The 19550-nt window shown below is 43.9% G+C and overlaps 1 protein-coding gene across 1 annotated transcript; it reads left to right on the top strand.

Moving 5' to 3' along the window:
• The first annotated feature begins 14501 nt into the window (after positions 1–14501).
• Positions 14502–18730, top strand: LOC127314264 (two-component response regulator ORR24-like). Its single transcript, XM_051344714.2, has 6 exons — positions 14502–14649; positions 14760–14915; positions 16517–16891; positions 16991–17067; positions 17347–18585; positions 18689–18730. Exons 1-6 carry the CDS (start codon positions 14502–14504, stop codon positions 18728–18730), a joined length of 2037 nt encoding a protein of 678 aa, XP_051200674.2.
• The last annotated feature ends 820 nt before the right edge of the window (positions 18731–19550 follow it).

Genomic DNA, 19550 nt, shown 5'->3' with positions numbered 1-19550 from the left:
TGATATCTAGATTACAATCATCATCATATGGATCTCAATCATGTAAGGCAGCTCATGAGATCATTGTATTGAAGTACATAGAGAGAGAGATGAACCACATAGCTACCGGTACAGCCCCGAGCCTCGATGGAGAACTACTCCCTCCTCATGGGAGACAGCAGCGTTGATGGAGATGGCGGTGGTGTCGATGGAGAAGCCTTCCGGGGGCACTTCCCCGCTCCGGCAGCGTGCCGGAACAGAGACTCCTGTCCCCCAGATCTTGGCTTCGCGATGGCGGCGGCTACAGAAGGTTTCTGCGGGTTTCGTCGATTGTCATAGGGTTTTCGCGATGGAGGCTTTAAATAGGCGGAAGGGCAAGGTCGGTGGAGTCCTGGTGGGGCCACACCATAAGGCGGCGCGGCCAGGGCCTGGGCCGCGCCGGCCTATGGTCTGGGGGCCCAGTGCCCCCTCTCTGGTGGTTCTCGTGTGTTCTGGATGCTTCCGGGCAAAATAGGAACCTGGGCGTTGATTTCGTCCAATTCCGAGAATATTTCCTTAATAGGATTTCTGAAACCAAAAACAGCAGAAAACAGGAACTGGCTCTTCGGCATCTCGTTAATAGGTTAGTGCCGGAAAATGCATAATAATGACATATAATGTGTATAAAACATGTGAGTATCATCATAAAAGTATCATGGAACATAAGAAATTATAGATACGTTTGAGACGTATCAAGCATCCCCAAGCTTAGTTCCTACTCGTCCCGAGTAGGTAAACGATAACAAAGATAATTTCTTAAGTGACAATGCTACCAACATAATCTTGATCATACTATTGTAAGCACATGTAATGAATGCAGCGATCAAAACAATGGTAAATGACATGAGTAAACAACTGAATCATAAAGCAAAGACTTTTCATGAATAGTACTTAAAGACAAGCATCAATAAGTCTTGCATAAGAGTTAACTCATAAAGCAATAATTCAAAGTAGAAAGCATTGAAACAACACAAAGGAAGATTAAGTTTCAGCAGTTGCTTTCAACTTGTAACATGTATATCTCATGGATATTGTCAACATAAAGTAATATAACAATTGCAATATGCAAGTATGTAGGAATCAATGCACAGTTCACACAAGTGTTTGCTTCTTGAGGTAGAGAGAAATAGGTGAACTGACTCAACATAAAAGTAAAAGAAAGGTCCTTCAAAGAGGAAAGCATCGATTGCTATATTTGTGCTAGAGCTTTTATTTTGAAAACAAGAAACAATTTTGTCAACGGTAGTAGTAAAGCATATGAGTTATGTAAGTTATATCCTACAAGTTGCAAGCCTCATGCATAGTATACCAATAGTGCCCGCACCTTGTCCTAATTAGCTTGGATTTACATGGATTATCATAGCATAGCATATGTTTCAACCAAGTGTCACAATGGGGTACCTCTATGCCGACTGTACAAAGGTCTAAGGAGAAAGCTCGCATTGGATTTCTCGCTTTTGGTTATTCTCAACTTAGACATCCATACCGGGACAACATAGACAACAGATAATGGACTCCTCTTTAATGCATAAGCATTCAACAACAGATAATATTCTCATAAGAGATTGAGGTTTGTTGTCCAGACTGAAACTTCCACCATGGATCATGGCTTTAGTTAGCGGCCCAATGTTCTTCTCTAACAATATGCATACTCAAACCATTTGATCATGATAAATCACTCTTACTTCGGACAAGACGAACATGCATAGCAACTCACATGATATTCAACAAAGAAATAGTTGATGGCGTCCCCAGAAACATGGTTATCGCACAACAAGCAACTTAATAAGAGATAAAGTGCATAAGTACATATTCAATTCCACAATAGTTTTTAAGCTATTTGTCCCATGAGCTATATATTGTAAAGGTAGCACTCAAGCAATTTACTTTGGAATGGCGGAGAAATACCATGTGGTAGGTAGGTATGGTGGACACAAATGACATAGTGGTTGGCTCAAGGATTTTGGATGCACAAGTATTCCATCTCGATACAAGGTTTAGGCTAGCAAGGTTATTTGAAACAAACACAAGGATGAACCGGTACAGAAAAACTCACATAAAAGACATATTGTAAACATTATAAGACTCTATACCGTCTTCCTTGTTGTTCAAACTCAATACTAGAAATTATCTAGACCTTAGAGAGACCAAACATGCAAATCAGATTTTAGCAAGCTCTATGTATTTCTTCATTAATAGGTGCAAAGTATATGATGCAAGAGCTTAAACATGAGCACAACAATTGCCAAGTATCACATTATTCAAGATGTTATACCAATTACCACATATATCATTTTCCAATTCCAACCATATAACATTTTAACGAAGAAGAAACTTTCGCCATGAATACTATGAGTAAAGCCTAAGGACATATTTGTCCATATGCAACAGCGGAGCGTGTATCTCTCCCATACAATGAATGCTAGGATCCAACTTTATTCAAACTAAACAAAAACAAAAACAAACAGACGCTCCAAGCAAAGTACATAAGATGTGACGGAATAAAAATATAGTTTAAGGGGAGGAACCTGATAGTATTGTCGATGAAGAAGGGGATGCCTTGGGCATCCCCAAGCTTAGACGCTTGAGTCTTCTTGATATATGCAGGGGTGAACCACCGGGGCATCCCCAAGCTTAGAGCTTTCACTCTCCTTGATCATATTGTATCATCCTCCTCTCTTGATCCTTGAAAACTTCCTCCACACCAAACTCAAAGCAACTCATTAGAGGGTTAGTGCACAATAAAAATTCACATATTCAGAGGTGACACAATCATTCTTTATACTTCTGGACATTGCACAAAGCTACTGAAAGTAAATGGAATCGAAAAATCCATCTAACATATCAAAACAGGCAATGCAAAATAAAAGGCAGAATCTGTCAAAACAGAACAGTTCGTAAAGACGAATTTCTAACAGGCACCAGACTTGCTCAAATGAAAAAACTTAACACTAATGAAAGTTGCGTACATATCTGAGGATCACTCACGTAAATTGGCATAATTTTCTGAGTTACCTACAGAGAATTAGACCCAGATTCGTGACAGGAAAGAAAACTGTTTCTGCGCAGTAATCCAAATCTAGTATCATACTTCTATTAGAGACTTTACTTGGCACAACAATGCAATAAAAGTAAGATAAGGAGAGGTTGCTACAGTAGTAACAACTTCCAAGACTCAAATATAAAATAAAGTATTGTAGCAAAATAAACACATGGGTTATCTCCCAAGAAGTTCTTTCTTTATAGCTATTAAGATGGGCTCAGCAGTTTTAATGATGCACTCGCAAGAAATAGTATTTGAAGCAAAAGAGAGCATCAAGAGGCAAATTCAAAACAAATTTAAGTCTAACATGCTTCCTATGAAAAGGAATCTTGTAAATAAACAAGTTATGTAGGCATAATGCAACAAGTGTAGAAAGATAAAACAAGTGTAACTTCAAAAATTTCAGCATATAGAGAGGTGTTTTAGTAACCTGAAAATTTCTACAACCATATTTTCCTCTCTCATAATAACTTTCAGTCGTATCATGAGCAAACTCAACAATATAACTATCACATAAAGCATTCTTATCATGAGTCTCATGCATAAAATTATTGCTACTCCCAACATAAGCATAGTCAATTTTATTAGTTGTAGTGGGAGCAAATTCAACAAAGTAGCTATCATATATAGGAGGTATATTGTAATCATAATCAAATTTATCCTCCATAACAGGTGGTACCAAAAGACTACTATCATTATAATCATCATAAATAGGAGGCAAAGTATCATCAAAGTAAATTTTCTCCTCCATGCCCGGGGGACTAAAAAGATCATGCTCATCAAAACCAGCTTCCCCAAGCTTAGAATTTTCCATATCATTAGCAATAATGGTGTTCAAAGTATTCATGCTAACATGTTCCATGGGTTTTTTAATTTTCAGATCAAACCATCCATGTTTTAAATCAGGAAATAGAATAAGAAGCTCATTGTTGTCCATTATGCCAAACTAGTGTAAACAAGAAACAAAAAGATGCAATTGCAGGATCTAAAGGAAATAGCTTCGAGCACACACACAACGGCGCCAGAAAAGTACTGTTACCTGGAACCGGAGTATGAGTGCCTTTTACCTTTCCTCCCCGACAACGGCGCCAGAAAATAGCTTGATGTCTACGCCCCCTCCTTTTCCTGTAGACAGTGTTGGGCCTCCAAGAGCAGAGGTTTGTAGAACAGCAACAAGTTTCCCTTAAGTGGATCACCCAAGGTTTATCGAACTCAGGGAGGAAGAGGTCAAAGATATCCCTCTCATGCAACCCTGCAACCACAAAGCAAGAAGTCTCTTGTGTCCCCAACACACCTAATAGGTGCACTAGTTCGGCGAAGAGATAGTGAAATACAGGTGGTATGAAAGTATGAGCAGTAGCAACGGCGCCAGAAAATAGCTTGCTGGTGTGTGGTTGATGGTGGTAATATTGCGGACAGTAGAGATGTAGTAAAACAGTAAACAAGCAGCGATAGCAGTATTTAGGAATAAGGCCTAGGGATCGTACTTTCACTAGTGGACACTCTCAATATCGATCACATAATAAAACCACTCTACACTCTCTTGTTGGATGATGAACACCGCTATTTGTGTAGGGCTACAAGAGCACCTCAATGCCAGAGTTAACAAGCTCCACAACATTCGATATTCATGTTTAATTAACCTTAGAGTGCATGATAGATCATTGTAATTATACCAAGTACTAACATAGCATGCACACTGTCACCTTCATACTATGAGAGGAGGAATAGATCACATTAATACCATCATAGTAATAGTTAACTTCATAATCTACAAGAGATCATAATCATAGCCTACGCCAAGTACTAACACGGATGCACACACTGTCACCATTACACCGTGCAGGAGGAATAGAGTACTTTAATAACATCACTAGAGTAGCACATGGATGAATAATGATACAAAACATATTGCAATCATAAAGGGATATAAATAAGCACTTCACTATGCTATCCATAACAGTGAATAAGTATTCTGTGAAATATAGCCTAAGAGACCCACACGGTGCACACACTGTCACCTTTACACACGTGGGACAAGGAGTCTCCGGAGATCACATAAGTAAAATTCACTTGACTAGCATAATGACATCTAGATTGCAATCATCATCATATGGATCTCAATCATGTAAGGCAGCTCATGAGATCATTGTATTGAAGTACATAGAGAGAGATGAACCACATAGCTACCGGTACAGCCCCGAGCCTCGATGGAGAACTACTCCCTCCTCATGGGAGACAGCAGCGTTGATGGAGATGGCGGTGGTGTCGATGGAGAAGCCTTCCGGGGGCACTTCCCCGCTCCGGAAGCGTGCCGGAACAGAGACTCCTGTCCCCCAGATCTTGGCTTCGCGATGGCGGCGGCTACAGAAGGTTTCTGCGGGTTTCGTCGATTGTCATAGGGTTTTCGCGACGGAGGCTTTAAATAGGCGGAAGGGCAAGGTCGGTGGAGTCCTGGTGGGGCCACACCATAAGGCGGCGCGGCCAGGGCCTGGGCCGCGCCGGCCTATGGTCTGGGGGCCCAGTGCCCCCTCTCTGGTGGTTCTCGTGTGTTCTGGATGCTTCCGGGCAAAATAGGAACCTGGGCGTTGATTTCGTCCAATTCCGAGAATATTTCCTTACTAGGATTTCTGAAACCAAAAACAGCAGAAAACATGAACTGGCTCTTCGGCATCTCGTTAATAGGTTAGTGCCGGAAAATGCATAATAATGACATATAATGTGTATAAAACATGTGAGTATCATCATAAAAGTAGCATGGAACATAAGAAAGTATAGATACGTTTGAGACGTATCATCCATCATCACAAGTGTTTGCTTCTTCGCATACTGAAGTTGCTGTCGAAGTTCTTCCAATTCTTGCGGCAAGGAATCTTCGACAGGCGCAATATTAGCAAGAACTTTCCTTGAGCGAGAAGGAGAGGGCAAAACATTGGAAGGAGCAGAAGACGGAGTATAGTTATCAAATACCAACTGAAATTTAACACAAAAGTCGACATCAATCAACAAGCAAGATAGAGTTTTCATTGATCTTTCAGCATATTTACAAGGCATTACAGTGGCACTAGTGGAATAAGTGTCGCCAAATAGCTACTTTGGCGACAGCATCAAAAGCAAAGAAAGAAAAAGAGGAGGCGTTCAACTAGACCTCCGGCTTGGATGAGCTAGGAGTTGAAGCTGGCTTGATCCCGAGATAGGCCAAGATTTTCTTCGCGTTGGGTTTGGCTGCCTTGATCAACGAACGCCATTTCGTTTGTTCTATCTGCTCGGTGGCGCCAACTTTCGTCCAGTCAACAGTTTGTTGGCTATCCGCGACCAAGGCAACAGTGCTCTCGACAGCAACCTTCATGTTCTCCTGGCGCATCTTCAGTCCAAGATCTTCTGACGAATCAAACTCCTTGGCAAGAGCAAGGAAAGTTTTGGGCTCCTCTTTCCTGGGGAAGAAGTAGGGGAACAGCTTTGATAAACCCGCGTCAGCATGTTCTATGCCCTCGCGAACTTCAGTTCCATGAAACTCCAGGAAAGAGAGTGCGTCCAGAAGAGGATCATCGTCGGGATCTTCAAGCTCAAATTCTTGGTTTGTTTTGGCTGCCGAGGAAAATACATGTTGGTCGACAGCAAGAAGGAAAAATTAATCCTAAAAAAGGAAAAGATAGAAGGGTACGATAAAATTACCGACAAAGCGCCGATTCTGCGCGTTCAAGCGCTTGGTGATCGCCTTTTCACGAGTAGCTTGGGAGGCCTTGTGTTCATTCAAAGCAGTTTCGACGTCAGCCAGCCTCTTCTGCAGATCTTCGACACCAGCAGCTTTGGCTGTGGCCTCCTCAGCCTCTGCTTTAGCTTGGCTAGCATCAAGATCAGCCTTCTTGCGAGCCATTTCACTCTGCTCTAGTTTCTGAGCAAGAGTGTCGACAAGCTTGTTGGCTTCTACAAGTTTCTCTGCCACAATAATCAAGAAGTCGTCAAAAAATACAAACAAAGCAGGAGCAGGAAATCGTAAAGCAGGTGTCATAGAAAAATTATTACCTTCAGTCTTGCTAGCATACTCACGGTACCCAACAAATTGGGCACCGATACGAAGAAGTTCTTTGACCATAGGCTGTCAAAGAAAGACAAAGAAAGAAAACATCGGTATGGGAAAAATATGAAGGCATAAAAGAAGGGAACAAGAGGAAATATAGATAAGCAAATTTGGAACTTACGTCATCCAAGAAAGAATTGGAGGAGCTACCCAATTCAACGGTAGGATCCACGATCGTTTCTACCCTTGTCCTTTTTGGTGAAGGGACAAGAGGGCTCGAAGGTGGAGTGGGAGTGCCAACATTCAGTTGAGGAGGCGAGGATTTCTCTCCTTCAGCTGGCGTCTCCGAAACAACTAAAGTACGTGACGAGCTCGTTCGAGCAGCCACGTCAAGAGTTGGTAGTTCTTCCTCATCATCACTGTGAATAAAAGACGACAGCATAAAAAGCAAGATAGACAAAAAACTTCGAGTACAAAGATAAGGAGAAATAAAAACAACTTACGAGCTGATGAGGGATCCAAGGTATGGATCATAAGCTGCCTTCTGACGTGAAGGATCAACTTCTTCGGCTTTGGAGGTGCCGGAATCCTCGGCGTCATTCCTTTTCCTTTTATTCCTTGGAGAAACAGCAGGAGGAGGAGATTGTGCCGACGTGGTGCCCTCGGAGGCAGCTTCCTTTTCGGAAGAACCCGTAGATTTTCGAGAATCTACGGGTTCATTTACAAACGAGGGGGCATCTTGGTTGTCGTCGGCGATGATAGCCCTTTCCTCGACTTCTCCACCTTCAGGAAGGGGAGGGAGCGAGACGAGATTTGGATGGTTCTATAAAAAAGCAGAGGAGGATGTTAAAAAGTAGGAAAGGAAAAAATAAAGATAGCAAAGCAATAGCAAACCAAGCGAAAAGGCTTACCTTGGGAAGTGGATTGGTGGAGCTGAATGGTTTCACGCGACAAGAAGAAGGGACAGGATCTTTTTTGCTGAGAGACGAGATTTTTCGGACAAGTTTTTCTAAATCCTTGACTTCTAAATCCGTCGACAACCGATCAACGTCCGTGTCGCCAGAATACTTCCAGAGAGGGTGTTTGCGAGCCTGAAGAGGCTGCACTCTGGTCCTTAGAAAATAGGCTGTGATTTGGATGCCTGATAATTCTTTGCTGCGAGTATTTTGCAACTCGTGGATACGAGCCATCAGGGCTTCAGTCGCTGTTCTTTCTTCTTCGGTAGCCTCCGCGTCCCAGGAGCGGCGGCGAAGAATTCTCTCGGCACCGTCAAAAGGGGGGATGTTGTCTTCAGCACATCCATGGTTCTCCTCCTGAATGTACAACCACTTCTTGCGCCACCCTTGAACTGAGTCAGGGAGCTTGACGTCGAAGTAGTCGACAGTGGGGCGAACAGAAATTACAACGCCACCTATATTATAGGCGACGTTTGGAGAGCCATTGCGGCGACAGAAGAAAATGCGCTTCCATAGCGCCCAGTTAGGTTGGACGCCAAGGAAGGCTTCGCAGAGGGTGATGAAGATAGAAATATGGAGGATAGAATTGGGGGTCAAGTGGTGAAGTTGCAGACCATAAACAAAAAGCAGTCCGCGGAGAAAAGGATGAATGGGGGCGGAAAGACGCGGATGAGGTGGTCGATGAAACTTACCCGGTACCCCATTGGAGGGGTTGGGTAGCTCTCTTCACTAGGAAAGCGCAGTGCGTTGGGCTTCTTATTGAGCCCCGGCTTCTTCAGCAGATTGATGTCTTGAGCGGAAAGCTTGGATCTTTCACACTCCGCGGTTCCCAGATCCACGGCAGCCATTGAGGATTCCGGCGTGCTGTGCCTGGTCAAGCGGCGCGGAGGCATTAACAATGGCGCAGGAGTGCAGAGCTTAGAGAATTGTGGAAGCGCAGGAGGATTTGCAGAGGGGAGCACAGCAACGGCGTGAGCGGAAGTGCTCGAGGAAGAAGAAGGAGATCTTATATAGAGGTGCGGCGAAATGGCGGACCGTTGGATAGAAAAAGTGTGCAGCAGATGATAGCCATGTATAGACAAGGGTAGAAAAGTATTTTAACATTGGAGGAGTTACGGTACGTGCTCCAGAAAAAGCGGAGGACGTGTGTCCCCCACTTGCACGACGTGTCAACGTGGTGGAAACAATGGACCCACAAGGAAGAGAGATAGTGGTACTTACACTTTATAGGCGGCAAAAATGCGACTATCAACAGCAATGAAGTAACTTCGACCAAGGGAGAAAATTTCGACAAGGAAAAAAAAGAGGATTGGCGACAGGAGAAGTTATTGAATACTTCGGGAGCCTTTGATCAAATACAAGTTTTTGCCCAAATGCTCGGGGGCTATTTTGAAAAAAAAGGGAAATCTCGAGTGTGAAAATATAGAAATTGAGGGAGCCTATGATCAAACGCAAGCATTTGATCATAGCCTCGGGGGCTACTCCCATCGGGAGCGCTGTTCGCGCTCCCGAGATATAAAAAAAATAAAGTATTGAGGAGGAATGACAATATAGCAACATGGTGCATTACAATGTTGAGCCTACAACCAAGCACAAGTCCTTGGCTGTAGCCTCGGGGGCTACTCCCATCGGGAACGCTGTTCGCGTGCCCGATGAAAAATATCAGAAAGAAAAAGAGAAAGAAAGAAAGTAAAAGAAGGAAGAAGGAGTATATTTCGAGTTATAAAAATAACTCTACATATACTCCCATCGGGAAAGCAATATAAGTCAGAAATTGACTCGATAAAATGTCCTATTCCAACAGCCGAATATGCACTCGACAATATATTCTCAGAACGCCAAAAGTTGCGAATAAATTCTGAATGCCGCAAAACACTGCGAAGGTAAGACCCCAGATCCGTTCTGTGCGGCGTGGCACCGTCTCTGACGGCGGTTTGCTACTTTTATCCGTATCAACAGATACGAAGGAAAATCTCGGGGGCTACTGACATAGGCATCCCCAATGGGCCTGCCGAAGATAGTACCCGGGACTTACTGAAGGCCCACTACCCGAAGAATAAGAAGACTCGGAAGCCCAAAGATATTATTAAGGAAAGTTAGAGTTGTAATAGGAAGTGTTGTGTGTAATCTTGCGGGGTGAGTTAGAAACCTCCCCGGACTCTGTAACTTGTACAATATGAATCCCTCGGCTCCGCCTCATATATAAGGGGGAGTCGAGGGACGAGAAAGATCATCGAATCATTGTTGAGTAAACCCTAGTTTTATCTCGGCGAGTACTTTTCGGCTGAAACCTTCGAGATCTACTTGCCCTCTACATCCAACGAAACCCTAGTCTACTACTTGTAGGCATTGACAAGTTAATACCTTGTCACTTGGCCGCACCAATGCATGGCGTTGCCGCCCTGTGGCTCCTCTTTGACCCTCCTCTGGACTCTGTCTTTGTTACGGAAATATATTGACTTCAGCTTTTGTTTTGTCCAATTCCGAGAATATTTCTTGTACAACTTTTCTGAAATACAAAACAATAGAAAATAGGGAACTGGCACTAGCATCTTGGTAATAGGTTAATGCCGGAAAATGTTTAAAAGTGCTACGAAGTATGAGCAAAACATATATAAATTGGTGTAATACAAGCATGGAGCATCAAAAATTATAGATACATTTGAGATGTATCAGGTTGTCGGAAGGGAGCACCGTAGAAACACAAAACACGAAAATAGAGGCTACGCAGCGAAGATTGGAGGGGGAAACTCCGCCGGAGCCGCCGCCGGAGGGATCTCCACCTTCTCCAACATCTTCCTCATTGACATCATGATCAAGGGGTAGTATTCCACCTCTGGACTACGAGTTTGTGGCAATAGCTTGATTCATTGGAAACGTTGGAGAATGGAGAAGAGAAAACTGGAAAGGTTTCCGGGAGAATCCGAAGGATGTTCGGAGTGATACGAGAGGTGTCTCAGATCATCAGGAGTTAAATAATATATATTATATATTAATTAAATGAATTAATATTAAATATATATTTATTTAATAATAAAAAGGTGCAACCAACGTGAATGGGCTCCTCCCGAAGGGAGGCCCATTAAGTGACCGGCCACCCCCCATGGAGGGGGCGCATGGGACTTTTCTTGGGCCTAGACATCCACCCCTCTTCCATGCCCCCTTTTGGTCCCACATTGTGAAGGCATAACCTCCACCCCTCCCGTTCCCCCTATATATAGTGGAGGGATTTGTAGGAGAGGCGACACACAATTAGGGTTGAGAAAAAAGGAGAACCCCTTAGGCACCTTCCTCTCCTCTTCCCCTCTCTCTAGTTCTCTCTCCACCCGAGGTTCCTCGAAGTGCTGCGCACGGAGGGAGTATTCCACACGGTACATGGGAGCGCTGCCGGAATCGGATCTACAAGATCTTCTTCTGCAACCTTAGTGGATCTGAGGCCGTGAGGGTCATTGAGCACCATATATGTGTGAAACTACGAGGTGATGCACTTTCGTTACTCATTGTGGTACGGGAGGATGGCTACACGACTCCGAGGGCTACGAAGTACGACTACATCGATCATGTGTTGGCGGAATGTTAACCGCTATCGGTCTACAAGGGTATGTCACCGATATCATCTATGTTCCTGCATTACTCCTAGATAGATCATGGCAACCGGGTTGCATTAGTTAGATTTTTTTTTCTACTACAAACTCCCAACATTGATTTTGACTTTGGCCCCGGTATCCATTAATCGGAAATAAAAGATAGTTATGTTCAACCATGCCTTGAAACAAGTTAATTGTACTTTGTCACTCGGAAGGTATGGATTTGAGACATGTCAATTATTTTCAACTTATAAAACTTCCACCAAACTTTGTTTAGTAGGCTTATGACCCGGCATGTTATTGGTTATTCAGTTCTACGAGGATCCATGCAATTAAGAAGGGAAGAAAAGGAAGAAGACGAGGTGACCAGTCGGAACGGATGGTGGGCGAGAGAGATAAACTAAAGTTCCATTTCTAATGGCCCTTTCTTTTTTTTCTTGAACGTTGAATGTTTTCATAAACATGTCACCTCAAAGATGGTAAGCCTTAACATATTCCTTAAATCTTATAATTTTACGTATCATATTTCATAAAAGAGTTATCCACGCGCATATATAACTTGGAATCTTTGATATGTACTATGCAGGTCTCGACCCACCTAAATAACAATGCAAAATTATTGGTAATTCATCAAATATCATTGATCTGGAAGATTTTCGAAAAAAACATGAGACCATATGTGTATATATTATCAAATATTGTAGTATTAGCGTACGAGAGTGGGCGTTTTCAACAAAGAGTTATCTCCTGACGGAACCCCAAAATTTGTTGGTCCACGGTAGTTGTAGCACCAATATGGTGGCAGGGTATTCTTCTCGTTAAATTATCATATTTAATGAGTACAATATACATGGTGCCTTCGAAGGGTAGAGAAATTTCTTCCTCCTAGGTCTCGCAGCTCTTGCGATGTCTGCTCCTTTTGTTTCTTCCACAATTGTTTTTAAAACTTGGTTTGTTCAGGTTTCTGTGTGCTGGAACCTCGTTATCACTCGTTGGTGTAAAAATCTTGTTGGATGCCCTGGAACTTTATATAAAGCCGGCAATAGTCTGTTATTTGGAAAAATCTACAGTGATCTGATCCCCTCCCCGGCTACTTCTCACACACCCTCCCCCCCACTGGAGATCTCGTCTCCCTCTGCGCCGTCTTCCTCGGTAGGGCTACATACCCTTCCTCCAGGTGCCCCCTCGCCGACCACCTGTATGCTTCTTGCCACTATCAGCACCAGGTCCACCTTCCTCAGTGGTGCCGACGTCATTCATCATTGTCCGCACTCCATCCTTCACCATCACCATCACCGCCTTGTCCATAGCCGTGTTCCGCTCCTAGTTCTCGAGCCTGTCCATCGATTATGCGTTGCACCACTGCCGCGTTAGGTTCCGCCACGTGCTGCTTCAGGTCATGCCGCTCAGTTCAGCTCATGTTGGCTCCACTGCCTACGCGGGTCTCCTTCATCTCACGATGCATGCGCCGTCACCGCAGCTCCCGGTGCATGCGCCGTCACCGCAGCTCCCGGTGCATGCGCCATCGCCGCAGCTCTCGGTGCACGCGCCGCCCCTCATATCATGCTCACCATGCATTGCATCAGGTCACGCTGCCGCTTGTTCTAGGTTGGGCAGCCACTGCAAAATAAACATGGGGAGAGAAAGTATGAAACAAGCGCATGGTCTCTCTCTCTCTCCCCGAGATGATGGTCGTATACGTGTATTCGGTATTTGGCAGTGTGCTATTAAAATGTCATACGAACCCTATGGACCCACCATATTTTCAACCAATGAAAATAAGGCATCAGCCGAGAGCATTTGTCGCCTGGAGCAACATCGCATTTTCCAACGGTATTTCACTCAGTACGGAGTTTTTGTCGTTTCTCCATTTTCCATTTTCACGTGATACGTTGACTTCATGCAATTATTTATATCACCGGATAAGCCGTGGCATGCTGCTTACTTACGAAAGATTGGATTGATCATTTATCGATACAATGGATCCGATTCATCCAAAAAAAAATCAACTTATAAATTTTTATCGTCGACTGGCAATTTTGTGTCCAATAATGCTACATCTATGGATGGTTTGTTACAGGGAAGCACTTACGCAATGAAGTGGAGGTCAGGTTGAGCAACTATGGCCCAAGATTCACGGGAGGTGAAATTATTTGAGCCAACCAAAAGGGTATGTAAGACTTAGAATTATTGATCCTATGCCTCATAAACACTAGCTAAAAAAATGGGCAAAATTATTTATGCACAAGTACGTGTTCAAGGGGACCTCCCCATTTACCAAAAGACCAAGAAACGTAACATAATAAAAAAAGTAGTTGTAATTTAATTAGGCACACTTACGGGTGTTAATTCTCTGCATTAATGATGGTAGATTGGAGGAAGGTCTGACCTTCTCTCTCAATATGAGCCCTCCGTTGCAGCGGGTGATCTCACTACCACTCCCAATTTTGTTTTGAAGCGAGAAACCAGCAGCCGTGCCCAAGGTTTTGGTGCCCCTCCCACGGGAAAGAGCACAAACGGACAAACGTTGATGATAGAAATTAAATTATAACACCACAAATTTGAAATTAATGAGTAGAAGATTGGCAGTGGCACGGGGCGCGTGAGTGTGTGCCTTCCCTCTCTGGTAGGGGACCACAGCGCGATTCCCACCGCACCTCTCTAGAGGCCCCTAGCCCTATAAATTGCGCTCCCCGCACGTCCTACAGACCATCCACCGTGCTCTTCGCTCTTTTACCAAGTAGACTGTTCTTCCTCCACCGAGGGAGCCATTAGAGGAAGGTTGGAAAGGTGGGGGTTTTAGGGGTGATTTTGGGTGTTGTTTCCTTTTATATGTTTGTTTAATTGTGGGTGTTGTTTCCTTTTATATGTTAGGCATGGCCAGCGGTGACCGAAGGCATGGAAAGGAACCGGCGGTGGTGGCGGAGGACAACTTCCCGGACGGGCTGCGCGTGCTTGCCGTCGACGATAACCGTGTCTGCCTAAGGGTCCTGGCGGCCGTCCTGCGCCAGTGCAACTACAAGCGTGAGAGCTCTCGATCTGCCTCCTCCTCCTCTCCTTTTGACCTAACCCATTAGAACTAGTCGAAGCTAGGAGTAATCTTTGCCATGCTTGATTCTTTGGGTTTGATGCAGCGACGGTTGTGATGGATGGAATGACTGCGCTGAAGATGTTGAGGGAGGAAGGGGAGGAGCAGTTCGACCTAGTGATCACCGACGTGCACATGCCAAACATGGACGGCTTCCAGCTCATGGAGATCATCGGCCTCGAGATGGATCTGCCAGTCATCAGTATAATTAATCTCTCTTGCACTGTCCAGCTTTGCTAGCTCGTGTTTTACTAATTATTTGTTGTCTAGCTCATGGTCATTAAGAACGTTTATTAGTCCTCACTCATGAGGTTAGCAATGTTTCTATATATGGTACGAGTACATGCATTAAGTTGTATAGAAGCACGTGCATAGATGTGTTGTTGCGCACACACACTTCCTAGTTTCCGTAGAGAAAATCATAAGTTTTTTTTCTCGAATTGGGGACATGAAACTTTTTATTAAATAATTATCAAACGAATGCATCATGTTTATCAACATGGAGCAATACGGTCACATCTAATGCATCATCTTTATCGGCATGGAGCAATGCGGTCCCATCTAAGCGTTCGTCTTCTAGCTCGGATGGCTAGCGGGGAGCTGAACGAAGGTGGAGCGACACATGGGTTAGGTGGGGATGGCGGGACCGGCTGTGGTGGTGGTTCATGAAGACGGGGTGGTAGAAGAGACGACTGGCGAGCAGATGGTGGTGATGGTTATTATTAGGAGTCATGGGAGATGGCCGACTCATATGAGGAGCCTCTCGGTCATTATTAGAATCCCAGTCTTTTGAAAAGAATCCAATTTTGGGCCGAACCAAGTGGTCCCATCTGGCCGTGCATCAGTCAAATCGGACGGCCAGTGGAGCGGAGGTGAAGCGACACATGAGTTACGTGGGGGTGGGGTATCGGTTCATGCAGGTTTGTGGTACAAGATATATAATTCTAGATAATTTGATTTTATTAATTTTATACGTAATGCATGAACTCTGCAGTTCTATGCCAGAGATACGAAAATCGAAATAAACAGATACATGTGCGTATTAGTTGAACCCATGATGGTCTTCCAGTAATTATTTATTAAAGTCTCCGCTTCAACTAAGTTCTCTTCATGCTTAAAAAAGAGACAGTTTTTATACCTCACTTAAGATCAGTTGATGGTCTTCAAACCTATTTACTCCTGACAATAGCATATAAAGTAGGAGAGCCCCTTTTATGCAGACGCATGTATTGACTGGATCTACCATATGGATGGCATATAAATTTGTAGTTCCATCAATTTTAGAGAAAGTGTAACTAAAACACATATTTATTTGACTAAATTGTAATAATAAAACTGTTTGCCATGCGGATAATCGTACAAAACCTGAAATTTTAGATGACCGCTTTACATGTATAAGAAAATTTCTATGACGGTAGCTACTACCTAATAGGCTAGGGAAAAAGGTGGTCAATAACAGTACTTGATCTTGAAGTTCAGCAATAATTAGAAGTTATGAACATGGTGTGATGGTTTCTATATATGCATTGAGTTACCGTTAGTTCTGTGGTCATTATTTCTTATTCTTTTTGTTGGGTGTGTAAACTTTACCCCGTTTGTTTTACTTTGATGCATCAAACTAACTGTTGTCGTGATGCAATTTTGCCCATCATGTGTAACATATTGGCTTCTACAATTGGGCTGTAATTAAAAATATTGAACTCGAATATTTGATCTGGACTCATGAGGATAATTCGATGTCAAGTTTTAAAGTTTTTAAATTTCCAAATTCCAAAGCTAAGTCTCTGACCATGTGTCACGCAGTGCTATCTGTGAACGGAGAAAAGGCAACCGTGTACAAGGGGATAAAGCATGGGGCGTGTGACTATATTGTGAAACCCGTGGATATCAATGATATCAGAAACATATGGCAGCATGTTGTAAGGAAAAACCACGTCGCTGTGAACTACAACAGCAGTGAGAGTGATGATGCTGCCCAGAGGGTGGGGAAACCAGCGATTGCTGAAGGTGGTGCAAAGAGTAAGAAGTGCTCAAAGCAGAAGAGAACTGATAGAGAAGGCTCTGATGAGAATAGAGAAAGCAGGAGCGTGCGGACCATCAGGAAGAAACCAAGGGTGTCATGGACCGGTGACCTGCACAATAGGTTCCTAGAAGTTGTCAACCGACTTGGCATCGATCGTAAGATCTCACAATTTTTTCATTGCTTATTCACCAAAATTAATTTTATGGTTCTTGAATTTTTTTAAGTAACAAAATGTTATGATTATGTAAATGTAGGGGCGGTTCCAAAGGCAATATTACAAATGATGAATGTCCATAACCTTAGTAGGGAGAGTGTTTCGAGCCACTTACAGGTTTAACTTCTATATATCCTTATGCTTTTGTTCATATTATTTCCAGATTAACATATTTTCGTTTATTAGTCAAATCTTTAGTGATGCATCTTTTATGTAGATGTGTGTAAGAAAATAACGTTTCCTTTGTGAAAATATGGGACATATCTGATATGTTGCATGCCCCAACATGTCTAGCGCTTTTGAAACACCTTCATATCTTTTTGCTTCGCACATGCCTTCCATTTCTTTCCCATGAACATGAATCTCATATGTTCTTGCATATATCTTTCATTTCAGAAGTATCGGCTCTATCTGAATAAATTAATCGATGATCCCGCGAAGCCTAATCCTCTGGGTGATTTGTTCGAGCGGAGGAACTCGTACATGGACATGGGTCAGCAGATAGTCCCACTCCCGCCATCGTCAGCCCTGTATTCCTGTGGTTCACAAAATCTATACGCAGCACCTCAAGGTCTTTATGTTCAGCCAAGGAACTGGGCCACGGGCACAATCGGTAATGCTGGCCTCATGCCAGGAAGCTACGACGCTTCTGGCCCATTTGCAAAGACATCGGATCACCCAATGCAGGATGCATTTCCTCGTATCCATGGCCCTGCTCGTATCCGTTGTCACAAAGCCTACGAGAGCGTCCTGCGTGGGAAACTGTTGGAGGTGAACACAAGCATGGTGCCTTCCTCCCATCCTGGCAGCTCCTCCTTCCCAGCAGAAATGCCAAATGGAGGGCTGTTAGAACCTGCAAACCAGTTCCCGGTGCAGCCTCCAAAACTGATCGGCCATTTCTCCGGTCCGATGAGCATGGCACCTTCTGGCGACGCCCAGTTCCAGAACCATGCTGGGAACTGTAGCAATCCCTGGCAGAATGTGGCGCCATCAAATTCTGTTGGTCATATGGTTGGAGCACCTCTCCTCCCATCATCACAGGTGAACGTGAACCTCCCACAGATCAACCAGCAACTGACAATATTTGCACCCTCATCTGGCCAGACGGCCATGTTTCAGAATGAGCAGCAGCAGAATCGGATGGAAGGGGTCAACATCAACAACACCGCATCAGTGGGTGTCTACAGTGTGCAGATGACGCCATTATTCAACATGGCAAGCAACACAGCCCCAATGGAGATGGCCAATGCCAACTTCTCATCGATGAATCAGATGATGGTCAATGGCGGAAGCACCAGCTCTCCATCGCCAAACCTTCAGGCGGGTAACCCTGTCGCGCCACCGGCTCAGATGGTAAATGGTGGTGGAAGCAGCAGCTCCGCATTGCCTAGCTATATGGATAGCCCTCTCGTGCCGCCAGCTCAGATGGTTAATGGTGGTGGAAGCAGCATCTCTTCTTTGCCTGGCCATCTGGACAGCTCTATCGCGCCGCAGACTCGGATGCTTAATGGCGGGGAGGGTGCATCTGGCATTCTACCTGTGCAAGATGAGCCAGCTGGGCAAGCTTCTAATGATCAGCCAACCAACAGCATTTCTAACTTCCTGGAGGATATGTTTGCCAGTATGGCTAGTCAGGTAACAACTATTCTCATTCACTCTGCCTACTTTTTAGGCTCTGCATATGAATTTGCTGAGCACGTCAGGTGCATCTGAATCTGAACTTATTTCCTTACTGCAGGATTTCAATCCAGAAGCTACTTTGTTAGGTGAAGAATATTAGTCCCTTTGTTCACCCCACCTGCGCCAAAGATCTCTCCGCATTTTGTGCAGGCGAGATGATGATCATCAGTCCATGGTTCCTGCACATTGTATTGCGGAGTTGTGCGAAAAAACGCCGAATTGTAGTAGGTAGTTAGAAGCGGTGTGGGCTTCTACTTTACTTTAGCCTTTGTTTTAAATTGGTCCTTGTGTTTTAAGGATCATATAATAACTTTATGTTCCCGACGTCGAAGAGGACGTGCAGAATAATTGGCTATACGCATCATCGATGCAGTTCCCCGGTTGTAATAAGACTTCCATTTTCTAGAATGGAAATAAGTTTATGTTATGTCATATGGAACCATTTTTCATGTACTTGTGATGACTGCAATGCTGCCTCTATTCCTGAGATTCCCCTTCAAATAAAAACATGACCAGCATTGGACCCGCACATCATAGGCACAGAAGTTCCACAAGTGACTATTCATGTTTTATAATTTCTGATGTTTTTTTTTTTGAATATAGGGCATTTCATTTAAACAGAACCATTGTCAGTAACCTTACAATACTGATACAGCAAGTCCACCACACAGAGTGGGGCACGCCCCAACCACACCACATGCATCACTCAACACACTATGCCTAAACCATCAGCACCCTTATTTGCCTCTCTGTTAACCTTGGAGAACTTTGCTTCCTGGAAGGACCAGAGGGAGTTTTTGATTTCTTGGACGGTGTCAGCAATGCAAGACTTGGTTCTCGCATTCATGTTCAGCTCATTTATCAGCAAAGCACTATCGCTTTCAACAATTTTATAATTTATGATGTTGAGTGACAGATGC

The sequence above is a fragment of the Lolium perenne genome, chromosome 7 (assembly GCF_019359855.2).
Source record: "Lolium perenne isolate Kyuss_39 chromosome 7, Kyuss_2.0, whole genome shotgun sequence".
NCBI lineage: Eukaryota > Viridiplantae > Streptophyta > Magnoliopsida > Poales > Poaceae > Lolium > Lolium perenne.
Note: the sequence above shows the minus strand (reverse complement) of the source record. Positions and strands in the feature narration are given on the sequence as shown.

What these genes read in the sequence shown, in the direction of transcription:
- LOC127314264 (XM_051344714.2), top strand. Translation starts at nt 14,502, where the DNA reads ATGGCCAGCGGTGACCGAAGGCATGGAAAGGAACCGGCGGTGGTGGCG. An exon ending in GATGGATCTGCCAGTCATCA is followed by an intron (nt 14,916 to 16,516) that starts GTATAATTAATC and finishes TGTGTCACGCAG; the next exon opens with TGCTATCTGTGAACGGAGAA. An exon ending in TTGCCAGTATGGCTAGTCAG is followed by an intron (nt 18,586 to 18,688) that starts GTAACAACTATT and finishes TCCTTACTGCAG; the next exon opens with GATTTCAATCCAGAAGCTAC.